At 38.2% G+C, this 13,558-nt stretch overlaps 1 protein-coding gene and 1 pseudogene across 1 annotated transcript in view; one reads left to right on the top strand and one right to left on the bottom strand.

Moving 5' to 3' along the window:
• NCOR1 (nuclear receptor corepressor 1) overlaps positions 1-13,558 on the top strand; it is a 143,324-nt gene that overhangs the window by 39,561 nt on the left and 90,205 nt on the right. Inside the window, 2 exon segments of the mRNA XM_029210849.1 lie at positions 17-199; positions 11,814-11,927. Of these exon segments, the coding sequence (XP_029066682.1) occupies positions 17-199; positions 11,814-11,927 (297 nt within the window).
• LOC114888891 lies at positions 2,056-9,714 on the bottom strand (annotated as a pseudogene).

Raw genomic sequence — 13,558 nt, 5'->3', positions numbered from 1 at the left:
ATTTTCTTCCTTAAAGGATTCAGCATTTGGAGTCAAACATGAAGCTCCTTCCTCTCCAATCTCTGGGCAACCATGTGGAGATGATCAAAATGCTTCACCTTCAAAACTTTCAAAGGAAGAGTTAATACAGAGTATGGATCGTGTAGATCGAGAAATTGCAAAAGTAGAACAGCAGATCCTTAAACTGAAAAAGAAACAAGTAAGTGTTTGATTTTACTGCTTAATACATGCTCAGAATGTATGTTCGTCTCCCTAAACAAGAGAATGTTGAACTTTCCGTATTTTTAACTTTACCTAAAGGAAATCATGCCTTGTATGTTCTGTGACTTGCTTATGTTTGCTGTTAGTTTCCTTAGTTTCATCCATTCATTTTCTTGTGGTATTGTCTGGTTTTATGATTCCAGATAGCAAAACTTATTTGTCTATTCTGCGTTGGCTCTTACTGGATGTGTTGTTTCTACTTTCTTGCTATTCCACACATGGTGCTATGTTTTTGGTTCACGTGTAGACAGATTTTCTAGGGCGTGTGCCCAGGAATGGCGTTCCGTGGCCTGAGCATGTGCACGTGTTCGCATGTGCTAGATGAGACCACATCTGCTGAGATGGCAGCACCATTTATACTCCCACTGGCAGTGTGTTCACGTTCCAGTTTGTGCATGTTCTTGCCTTCACATCGATGTGAAATAGTTTTAATTTGCATTTCTCTGACGAGGAATGAGACAGAGCTTGTTTTCATTTGTTCATGGGTTGTGTGCCTTATGTGGATGGTTACTTTGTCATTTTCTTATGTTTAGTGTTTCCTGAAGCCTCTCGTCAGGTATGTGTATAGCACGTGTCTCCTAATTTGTGGCTCGTCATTTCACTTTTTGGGGGTGGGGTGGGGGGGAGGTGGGTTTTTTATTGAGATTAAGAAAGTGTACTGTTAAAGTGTACACTTTAGTGTACACTTTTAAAGTGTACAGTTCAGTGGCTTTTATGTATTCATAAAATTGTGCAACTGTCATCATTATATATTTCCAGAACATTTTTATCACTTCAGAAAGGAACCACATATCTTTTAGCAGCTACTCTTATTTCCCTCTCCCCCCAGCCCCTGGCAACTATAAACCTCTTCTCTCTATATATGGATTTGCCTATTCTGGACATTTCAGATAAATATAGAATCATAATATGTGACATTTTGACTCCTTTTATTTAGCATGTTTTCAAGAGTCATCCATGCTGTATCTTGTATCAGCACAAAATTCCCATTGCATGGATATACTATGTTTTGTTTATCCGTTCATTAGTTGATGGCATTTAGGTTGTGTTCACTTTGCGATGTTACGAACAGTGCTGTTAGTTTTTGTGTGGACATGTTTTTTTGGTTCTCTTGGATATATACTAGAAGTAGAATTGGCAGAGTCACATGACAAATCTGGAGGAACTGCCAAACTGTTTTCCAAAGTGGCTGTGTGTCATTTTAAATTCCCACCAGCAGGGTATGAGGGGGGGGTTTCACCTTCTCTACTTCCTTGTCAACATTTGTTGTTGGTTTTTAAAAAAATAGCTATCCTAGTAAATGTGAAGTGGTATCTCATTGTGGTTTTGATTTTCATTTTCTTAGTAACCAGTGATGAACATCTCTTTATGTGCTTGTTGGCCATTTGCATATTTTCTTTAGAGAACTGTTCATTCAGATCCTTTGCCCAGTTCTTTTTTAGCTGGGTTGTCTTTTCATTGTTGAGTTGTAAGAGTTCTTTATATATTCTGCATACTCAGATGTATGATTTGCAAATATTTTCTCTCATTCTGTGGGTTGTCTTTTTACTTTCCTGATAGTATTCGTTGATGTACAAAACCGTTATTTCCTCTATTTGATTCATTCAAATATTTATTGAGCATCTAGGGAGATACAAAAGTGATTAAAACATGGTCAAAGAGGTAAATCAAATGAATAAATAATAGAAGGCAAAGTATAAGATTCACTGAATCACAGCAGTCAAACGAAATTGCTGTAGGAAATCAAGAGTGAGATTGCTTCTAGCCTGGAGAGGGGTGTGGGTGGCTGGAAAGTCAGGAACCGGGATTGAGATTAAAATAGAAGACTTCGTCTGGATTGCTGACGAGACTCAGTTTGAACCCTCCTTTGTATTCGTCTCTCCTTTTCCTCTCTCCCAGACTTGCCTGCATTTTCACTTTAATGTCTTATACCGAACTAGGTCCTTTTGGTGTTTTAGGAGGTTTTTTTTTCTTTTTCTTTTTTTCTCTCTGTTTCTTGGAAGGATTCTTGACTTTTTTGCTCTTGGTATTTGATGGTTTTGAGTCTTTTCCATTATGGTTTGATTTTATGCCTTTCTGGCTGGAGTATCGTACAGATTTCTTTGCTGGAGCTTTTTCTTCAGCTTCTCTTCACCTTCATCAGCAAGTTTTGCTTGTTTTCTGTGGAACCTTGCTACCACTTCCAGATACACTTAGGGGTTTCACATCCTCCTCTTCTTCATCTTCTTACTCTGCATCTTCTAAGTGCTGTCCACTAATAAGTACAAGCCCTGAACTACTTTTAGACCACAGGTAGTATTGTTTCAGAGCCCCCCAGGGAAGCCATTGGCTGTACAGACGTTATCAGCCTTGCCAGGGCTGCTTTGCTTAGGCTGCCTCTGCTTCAAGAGTGTGCACTTCACCCTTTGCACCAGCCCCGAAACTGACCCTTCCTAAAGATAACTGCTCATTTTCATCATTCTCCACTTTGAAGTGATAATCTTTGTTGGTCTTCAGTTGACAACTAAAAGATAGTTCTGGGGCCCCAGGGGCACACACTTAGGTGGGAGAGAAGGTGGACAGAGATAAGTGACTTCCGTTCAGAGGACAGCTGAGCAGGACAGAGTCATACCGGGGTGGAAAGTTTTTAATTGTGATGAAGTCCAGTTTATTTTTTCTTTCATCACTTGCACTTTTGGTGTCATATCTAAGAACCTTAATCCAAGTTGCATAATCCAAGGTCACAAAGATTTATACCTATGTTTTCTTCTCGGAGTTTTGTAATTTTAGCTCTTACATTTAGGTCAGTATTTTGGTGAACAGAATTTCTGTAGGTTTTATATGAGACTACCCTGGGACCATTGAAAGAGTTTACTTATATTGTCTTTTTAAAAGTTTTATAGTTTTCTCATCAAATTATTCTTTTTTTTAAATTTATTTTTATTTATTTTTGGCTGTGTTGGGTCTTTGTTGCTGTGCGCGGGCTTTCACTAGTTGTGGTGAGCGGGGACTACTCTTCGTTTTCGGTGTGTGGGCTTCTCGTTGCGGTGGCTTCTCTTGTTGCGCAGCATGGGCTCTAGGCACGCGGCCTTCAGTAGTTGTGGTGCATGGGCTCAGTAGTTGTGGCTCGCGGGCTCTACAGCGCAGGCTCAGTAGTTGTGGTGCGTGGGCTTAGTTGTTCTGCGGCATGTGGGATCTTCCTGGACCAGGGCTCGAACCCGTGTCCCCTGCATTGGCAGGCGGATTCTTAACCACTGCGCCACCAGGGAAGCCCTCATCACATTATTCTTAATCTACCAGAAATTGAATTTTTGTGTCTGCCTCAAGGTAGGGGTCAATATTCATTTTTTTCCCTGTATCGATAATTAAAAAGGTCATCCTTTTCCAACTGTTCTACACTTTTAGCTCTATTATAATTCAGGTTTGCATCTATATATGGATTGATTTCTGGGCTTTGTGGTCTTTGTGTTCTTTGTGGTACTGATGCAGAAATATAATAGATATCCTTCTGATTACTAGAGCTTTATTCTTTTTTTTTCCAGTGGGGCAAACCCCACTTCTATGGGCATGATTTAGCTTTTTTAAAGTTTTTTACCATCTCATATAACTTTTAGAATCATTTTTTCCAGTTTTCCAAAATATCTTTCTGTAATTTTCATTGGAATCATATATAATACAGAAATCAATTCGGGGATGATGGTATCTTTATCTTAATGAGTCTTCCTGTCCGTGGCTATGGTATATCTGTCTATTTAGGAGGGCTTTCATGTTTTATTACTTTCTTTTATATGCCTTGTGTTAGATTCAGCTCTAGGAGCTTTATATTTTTGATGCTATTGTTAATAATATCTTTTCAAAAATTATATTTCTTCTAACTGTTGCAGTTTTTTTCACATGCTAGAATTACTTTTTTTAAAAAAATATTGAAGTATAGTTGATTTACAATGTTGCATTAGTTTCAGGTGTACAGCAAAGTATTCATATATATATGGTCTTTTTCAGATTCTTTTCCATTATAGGTTATTACAAGATACTGAATATAGTTCCCTGTGCTATACAGTAGCTCCTTGTTGTTTATCTTCAGTTTTTTTTTTTAATATATGCCAGCAACCTCCCTAAATTATCCTTGTAATGTTAATTACTTATTTGTAGATTTTTTTGGGTTTTCTATGTAGGTAATGGTCATATCAACAGTAAAAAAAAAACAAAAAACAGTTGTTTCTTTCCTTCTAGTTCTTAAACCTTTTCCTTTTCAGTTGCCTTATTGCTCTGCTTAAGACTGCAGTGCAACATTGGGACTTCCCTGGCAGTCCAGTGGTTAAGACTTCGCCTTCTAGTGCAGGGGGTGCGGGTTTGATCCCTGGTCCGGGAGCTAAGATCCCACATGCCTCCGCAGCCAAAAATCTAAAACATAAAACAGAAGCAATATTGTAACAGAATTCAATAAAGACTTTAAAAATGGTCCACATCAAAAAAAATTAAAAAAAAAAAACCTGCAGTGCAACATTGAAAGTGGTTATTCTTGTTCTTTTCTGCTTTTTCAGGAATGCCTTTTACTTTTTACTACCACTGGTTATGATGTCAGTATTATAGACATCCTTCCTCAGATTGGGAAATTCCCATCTGGTCCAGTGTGCTGAGAATTTAATCATGAGGGACATTGAAGTTCACCAGATGCTTTTTCTGCATAAGTTTGTTGATCTTATTATTCTCCTTTAAAATATATTAATAAGGTGAATGACGTCAGTTATTTTTCTAGTGTTAAATCACCTGTGGATTTCTATGTTTAACCTAACTTAGTCATGATGTATTATCTATTTTTAATAAATTGCTGGACTTGACTTACCAGTATTTATTTTGGGATTTTTGTATCTTATTTGTGAGATAGATAAGCCTGTCATTTTCTTTTCTTATACTGTTCTTGTCTGGTTTGGTAACAGATCATGCTAATGTCACAACCTTTCTAAACTCTGAAATAGTTTAAGATTGTAATTATTTGGTAAAATCAGCTGGATCTAGTGGGTATTTTTTGTGTAAAAAGTATTTTAAAATTAGTGATTCAATTTAAAAACATTCACTTCTATTCTGGAGATAGTTTTTTCCCTCATTTTGGGGAATATAGTTGTATCTTCTGTATCATCAGTTTCTGCTTCTTATTTCCTCTTTGGTTTTATTCTGCTCTTTTATAATTTGTCAACATTAACTTTTTAGTTTTTTCTTCCCCCTTCTCCCTGTGCACTACTTTAACTTCAGCAAATTTTAATTTATAATGCGTTTTATTATCCATCCTGGTTTCTTTTTCAACTCCTGTATTAATAAAAGTGTTCTTTTAAAGTTCTTACATAAAAATGTTTTCTTGACTATTTTTGGTTATTTGATTTCTAACTTTATTGTGGCCAGAGAGTATGGTCCCTAATACCCAGTCTTTTGAAATAATTGGTTCTTGAATTTTGGCCTAGATGATGATCAATTTCATAAAAATACTCTGGGCATACTTGACAAGATTATATATTCTCTACTTTAAAAAATCATCCATATCTTCTCTCATTTTTGTCTGTAACTTATCAATTACCACTATGATTCTGGATTTGTCTCTTTTTCCTAGTAATTCTCAATTTTTAAAAAATTGAGGTAAAAAAATTGACATGCAACATTATATTAATTTCAGGTGTATAACATAATGATTTTAATTTGAATGTATTGCAAAAAGATCTCCACAGTAAGGCTAGTTAACCATCCATCACTCCATATAGTTACAGAATTATTTTCTTGTGATGAGAACTTTTAAGATCTACTCTCTTAGCAACTTTCAAATATACAGTACGGTGTTGTTAACCATAGTTGCCAAGCTGTACTTTGCATCTCCATGACTTATTTATTTTATAATTGGAAGTTTGTACCTTTTGACTCTATTCACCCATTTGGTCCATCTCCCCCCTGCCCCTGCTACCACCAGTCTGTTCTTTGCATCTACCAGCTCCTGTTTCTTCCCCTCCCCTCCTTCCTTCTTTTCCCTCTTTCCTTCCTTTCTTTCCTTTTCTTTCTTTCCTTCCTTCCTTTCCTTCCTTCCTTCCTTCCTTCCTTTTTTTCCTACCTTCCTTTACCTCTTTCCTTCCCTTCCTGTCTTTCTTTCAGGATTCTACACATAAGTGAGATCCACCTGTATTTGTCTTTCTCCATCTGACTTCACTTAAAATAATGCCCTCAGGGTCCATCCATTTTGTTGCAAAATATGAGAGTCCATTCTTTTTTTATGGGTAAATAATAGTCCATTGTGTATATATACCACATCTTCTTTATCCATTCACCTATTGGTGGACACTGAGGTTGTTCCCATGTCTTGGCTATTGTGAATAGTGCTGCAGTGGGGCCCGCTATAGTACCAGCATCTACGCAGTGGGGGAGCTCCCAGGAGTGGCTGCTGCCAGTGTCTTGTGTCCCAAGAGTGAGCAGTGGCCGGGTCCACCCCCCACCCCTGCAACCCCCGCCACCGCCTCTCTGGGAGACTCTCCAAGACCAGCAGGTTCATATTAATATGGAAACACGGGCCCCTGATTTTATTGATGCTTCTCTTCATCTCTTCTGTCATGAAAGAGAAACTAAACACAAAATATGCCCCAGAAAATATGTCCAAGCCTAAATTCAGATGCATGCTAGGATTCCAAGATTTCTGCCTTTCAGCCCAGCTCTTGAAGAAATTTATACGGTGGCAGATGCAAGATTTCTCTGTAGAAGAGACTCAGGAATGGTGATGTGTTTGCAAGGAAGAGCTGGGGCTAAACTGTCTTTTAGGCAAACTGTATTTGCCTAGAACTAGGCTTGTTTGGAGTGAGCTGCCAAATCTGCTAGTGAATTCACATTCCCCTGGGAAGCCTGCTTTTTGGAAGGTCTTCAAGAAGTATTGAACTTTCAAAAAAGTCTGAAAACTATAATTGACCCTATATGTGAAGGCTCGTGAACTAAACTGGGTTCTGACAATGTGGACAGCAACCTCCCAGTTACCGCTTTCCATTCTCAAGTGGCGCTGCTTCAGCTCTTGTAAAATCCTCAAATTCCTACCTTAATGGCCAGGAGGAAATCAAACTGTGGAACTAGTCTGCACCTCCAAAGCCCCAGCAACCCCAAACTCTGTTATCCTCCCTTTCATTTCCCATTTTGACCCCTTTTAATGATGACCCCCTCCCCCAAAAAAACTGCTGCAGTGAACATGGGGGTGCATATATCTTCTTGTTCATGTTTTTTTCTTTGGATAAATACCCAGAAATGGAATTGCTGGATCATATGGGAGTTCTATTTTAATTTTTTGAGAAACTGTTTCCGTAGTGGCTGCACCAGTTTACATTCCCAGCAACAGTGCACAAGAGACCCCTCTTCTCCACATCCTTGCCAATGCTTTGTTTACCATAAAGTCTGCTTCGCCTGATATTGATGTAGTTAGATCAGCATTCTTTTGGTTGATATAGGTTAGTGTATCTTTTTCTTTCCCTTTACTTTCTGTGCTTGTATTTTACGTATATCTCTTATATGAGTATGTATCTGGGTTTTGTTTTTTATTGAGTCTGACAAACTGTCTTTCCACAGGGTAATTTAGTTCTTTTAAATTGACGATGATGTTCCCTGGTGGTGCAGTGGTTAAGAATCTGCCTGCTGGGCTTCCCTGGTGGCGCAGTGGTTGAGAATCTGCCTGCTAATGCAGGGGACACGGGTTCAAGCCCTGGTCTGGGAGGATCCCACATGCCGCGGAGCAACTAGGCCCGTGAGCCACAACCGCTGAGCCTGCGCGTCTGGAGCCTGTGCTCCACAACAAGAGAGGCCGCGATAGTGAGGCCCATGCACCGCGATGAAGAGTGGCCCCTGCTTGCCACAACTAGAGAAAGCCTTCGCACAGAAACGAAGACCCAACACAGCAAAAATAAATTAATTAATTAATAAACTCCTACCCCCAACATCAAAAAAAAAAAAGAATCTGCCTGCCAATACAGGGGACATAGGTTCAAGCCCTGGTCCGGGAAGATCCCACATGCCACGGAGCAACTAAGCCCATGCGCCACATCTACTGAGCGTGTGCTCTAGAGCCCAGGAGCCACAACTACTAAGCCCACACTCTGCAACTACTGAAGTGCACGCGCCTAGAGCCCATGCTCCGCAACAAGAGAAGCCACCGCAATGAGAAGCCCGCTCACCACAACGAAGAGTAGCCCTCGCTCACTGCAACTAGAGAAAGCCCACGTGCAGCCAAAAATAAATAAATAAAATAAATAAATTTATAAAAAAAGAAAAATAAGTTGACGATGATGATTGGTAATATCTCAATTATTTTAAAACTATTTTATGCTTTCTGTCTGTCTTTTTTTTTTTTTTGGCCTCACCATGTGGCATGTGGGCTGTTAGTTCCCTGACCAGGTAATGAACCCATGCCCCTGGCAGTGGAAGCACAGAGTCTTAACCACTGGACCGCCAGGGAAGTCCCTGTCCTGTCTTTTTTATGCTGATATTGATGTTCTTGTTTGTTTTTTCCAATCCTTATTTTGGATTGATTGTCTTATTCCATCTTCTCCTGCTCCACCAGTTTGGATTTTATACATTATTTCTTTGTTTATAGTGGTTCCCCAGAAATTTTAACAGTCTGTTTAACTCGAAGCCTAAAACTAAGTAGTATCTTAACCATCTTCTTGAGTATAGGAGGGCATAGTATTTCTTGATTCCTTTCTTTCCTCCCGACTTTTATGCTATTGTTGTCATATATTTTAGTTCTTTCTTATTTTTTTTAAAACTGCCAAAGACATTATTATTTTATATGGTCAGTCTTCATTTTGGTTCACCCACATATATGTCATCTTATTTGCCCATCGTTCCTTCCTGCAACACAGATCTTCCATTTGTGAGAATGTGCTTCCTCTTGAAGAACGTCCTTTAGAATTTCCTTTAGTGAGGATCTGTTAGCTGGAGAGTTCAGTGTTTGTTTGGTTTTCATAACTTAACTGTTGTCTTTTACTTATGGCTGTTATTGAAAGGTATCTTTGTTTGGAATGTGGTTATTTTCTCAGTTTTCCCTGCATGCTGTCTTTTTCCTTTCATTGCGAAGAGATCAGCCCTTAGTCTAATTTGTGTTCTTTTGTGGAGAGTGAATTTTCTCTCTGGCTGCTTTCAGTAACTTTTTCTTTGAGTGCTGTTGTTTTTACTATGATTTCTTTAGGAGTAGGTGTTTTTTTTTTGTTGTTTTGTTTTTTAAATATTTCCAGGTTGAGACTCACTTGACTTCCTGAATGTGTTAGAGTTTTTCATGAGTTCCGGAAAATTCCTTAGCCATTATCTTTTTTACAAAACCCTTTCCTACAGTTTCTTTATCATCTTTTGAAAGTTCTGTTAGATGTAATATTTTATCACTCTGTCTTCCATGTCTCTTAATTGCTTTTCTTTCCCATTTTTTCCTTCTTCAGGCTTAATTGTGTGCAGCATCTTCATTTCTGTCATATCTGCTGTCAAGTGTATTTTCAATTTCAATAATTATGTTTTTATTTTAAGCATTTATTTATTTGGCCGCACTGGGTCTTAGTTGTGGCACGTGGAATCTTTTAGTTGCAGCTTGCATGTGGATCTAGTTCCCCGAGCAGGAATCGAACCCATGCCCACTGCCTTGGGAATGTTGGAGTCTTACCTACTGGACCACCAAGGAAGTCCCTCAATAATTATGTTTTTAGTGCTGGAATTTTTATTTGGCTCATTTAAAAAATCTGCTTGGTCATTTAAAAAATATCCCCCCCTTGCCTTTTTTTTTTAATATGTTGAGCCCTCTTTTATTTATTAAATCATATTAGGTTTATTGACAATTCTTTTAAGTGTTAGTGGATCTTATTCTTCTGGGTTGGTCACATTTTTACTTTTCTTTAGTTTCTTCATGTATAAAATAGTAATAATACTAATAACACCAACTGAATCATGAGATTGTTGTATGAGTTGAGATAATGAATGTATTAATATATATGTCACATAGTGAATGCTCAATAACATGTAACCCATTAAAATAATTAAAAATAATGAGACATAGTGTATGACTTATGAGATATACAGGAGCTATAAATTTTATTGAAGAATATAAAAGACAACTTGAGTAAATAAATACAGCAGAATAGAAACACAGTATTAATAATGTGAACTCATGTTAATTCACATTTTATATAATTTCAATAAAAATTCTAACTAAATTTATTTTTAAAGTTTGCCAAAATTATCATAAAGTTAATGTAAAAGAATAGGTGAGGAAAGTTTGTTTGTTTTGTTTTGTTTTTAGACTTTCTGTTACTGTGGTTTTGTCCCAGGGCTACTTGGCTACTAAGAACAAAATGTGATTTCCTGAAACTTGTTTATTTCTTTCTCTGCACCTACTTAATGGGGATTCTGAAGGCCCTCTGAGCAAGGGAATAAAAGGGCATGGTTGAAGAACTCATTCCCATAAAAATGATCTCAGAACGCCGAATATCTTTTGCTCACACAGATAGCAGGTTGCAAGAGTACTTTCTGTTCCAAAATGGAAGTGGTCCTCACTGGAGGATTTTTATCCTTTCATTTGGGTGCGGTCTGACTTAAATGACTAGGAACCTTGACTATCAGTCTTACTTGGTAGTATAGGTGATTTTTTTTCTGCTAGGCCTTTGGTAGACTTAACCATCTTTACCTAATGTCTTTTTTATCATTTCATTCAGTGAACTTATATCCATGTAGCTATTTGTTGAGCATTTACTAGGTATCAGGCACTAGTTAGGTGATGGAAGACAAAAAGCAGTGAACTTAGCTGAGTCAGTCCTTACTTCAGTAATAATTGTAGGTAATAGTTACTGACTGTTTATAGTTGTGCTTGCCATATATTGAGTCATTTAATCCTCTCAGAAAGCTATGTGGTAGGTAGGATTAATATCCCTACTTTACATGTGAGGGGTTTGTATACTTGCTCAAGATTGAGGTAAGGACTAGAAGGGGTCCTAGGATCAAGCCACTTGCAAAGGGTGACCCTAAGGCTGAATCCTGGGCAGAGTAATTCAGATAGGCTCCTGCTTTGTGATTGCACACACCAGCAGTCCATATTCTTTTGGTTTTCCCAGGGCCTCTTCGCTATAGAGTATAGTTTGGCAGGGGAGTAGGGTAGAGGATGGTGCTGTGCTGACTTAAGGATTAACCCTTAAACATTCTACCATACTCTCCCCGCCAGACATTAACACATACTGTGTATCTATAACACAGAAAAGCATTATTACAGTGCCACAAAAGGTCATTGTGATAGAGGTAGATGGGCTACCTTCATATGTTTAGATTCTCTTACTATTTTGCTTTAAATTTATCAGAATTAAAATATAAAATGATTTTTCAAATGATTACTTATGTTGTTTAGTTATTAGTCAAAATAAATCTGACTGGGTTTGTTAGAGCCTTTGGGTCCATTAGGCCCTAGTAGATTAAGTGATTACCCTATAGAATCAGCAAAGCATTGCTCAGAAGCATGTGTTATCTCTGGTGATTAATTACTAGTGGGGCTGATGTGCAGCAGATGCCTGACTCTTCCTTTCTGGGTCTCTTAGCAACAGCTCGAAGAAGAAGCTGCTAAACCTCCAGAGCCTGAGAAGCCTGTGTCACCTCCTCCCGTGGAGCAGAAACACCGCAGTATTGTCCAGATTATTTACGATGAAAATCGGGTAAGTTCATGCCATTCCCGATGGCACAGGCCTTTAAAACCACTGGGCTACACCTTTTCCAGTTGTCTGTGTATTCTGTGGTGATATCAATTGTATTAAACCTGCTTTCTGTTATAATTTTTAATGTTCTTAAACTTTGACTGAAGAAAAGTTGATGGTTGTGTCTTAAATTATTTAATATTTCATTTGCATTTTATATGGTATAATACTATTTTGTGACAGTATAATTTTATCAGCTGAGTCTCTCTCCTGTTATATAAATAGTGGTAAGCAAGTGTGTAGCACATAATACAGCCATTCTGTAGTTTTTCACTTTATAAGCAACATTTAATGCCAAATACACTATTCTAGTAGAGATGGTCATTGGACGTGGGAATGGCTTGCATTATCTGCTTCAGAACTGATAGCTGGGGTGTGCTTTGAATTTTAGTTACAGAGTATGAGGCCATTGACCTTTAGGTCAACTTTCCTTTTTAGGTTTGTTAAAATAATTTCTTCTTTCATACTCATAATTAAAAGTGTCCACAGATTTAGGAAAGCCAGGCCTCAATTCTATGAATAATTTTGTGACGCTGAAGTTCGTTTTTGGCCAGAATCCAGCCCAGGAACTAGCAGTTAAAGGGAAACTGATTTCACCTTAATGTGAAGAAAACCTTTAAACAGAGCTGCTTAACACTGGGCTTCCAGAAGCCCCCAGTTCAAGAAAGAATTATATGCTTTAAGTACTATGGTAGAGAATTGGCTTGTCAGCTTAAGGTGATCATAAGGTAGAAGTTGGGGATTGTCATTTCAGTTTATTTGCCTTGTAGTGAGTGGAGTCTTACACAGGCATCCTGTAGCAAGGTTAGCCCAGATCCTAAAGGAAATTGACCTTAAGAAAAGCAGCTGTGAGATAGTCATTAAATACACTTTTATAGGAATGATCTTGGACTCAGGCGTATGTGTGTGTGTAGATAGATAACCGAAAGTCATCAGGTACACAATACTTAAGGAATTTTAAGTCACTGAGAGGCAGAAATATGGACAAGTATTACTAGTTCCTTGACTGGGTTCAGAATCAGTCCACTTTATTGGGCAGAACAGCCTACGTGAAGATGAGTCCAGCGAGGGTGAAGGGCAGTCGGTGGAAGGAGTGATGAGGACCCCTCAGGGCATGCCTGGAGGGCAGTGGCGCTGGGGTCCTCGCAGGGATGTGGCCCAAGGTCAACAGGTGCTTCCTTGTTTAAGAGAAGCAAGGTACATGGATTTTATATGAAATCTCCTGCTTTTAAAAAAACACACTGGAGAACAAGAAAGTACTTCTGAGGGCTGATAGGCTTCATGGCCAGTTTGTGACTTCACGGGTAAAGTAAATAGGGATTAGAGCTGATAATAATGGAAAAGGCTCTTATAAAATAATATATTGACTTCTTTCTTAGTATGAGTTACTTTTCAGATACATTGAATTCAGTGATATTTATTAATTGATTGAATTTCTTAATTAGCCTTCTCTTACAGGCCTAATAAACAGTTCCAGTGTTAGTGAATTCTGCGGTTGCCTGACTAGGATGTGAGGACTGAAAACTATTGAACAAGATCTGATAGAGAATTCAGTTTGTGTTAATTTATATATATGTATTTTTTTCATTAGC

The sequence above is a fragment of the Monodon monoceros genome, unplaced genomic scaffold (assembly GCF_005190385.1).
Source record: "Monodon monoceros isolate NGI ecotype Baffin Bay Population unplaced genomic scaffold, NGI_Narwhal_1 Super_Scaffold_9, whole genome shotgun sequence".
Lineage (NCBI taxonomy): Eukaryota > Metazoa > Chordata > Mammalia > Artiodactyla > Monodontidae > Monodon > Monodon monoceros.
The sequence above is the reverse complement of the archived record's forward strand: the minus strand, read 5'-3'. Positions and strand labels throughout refer to the sequence as shown.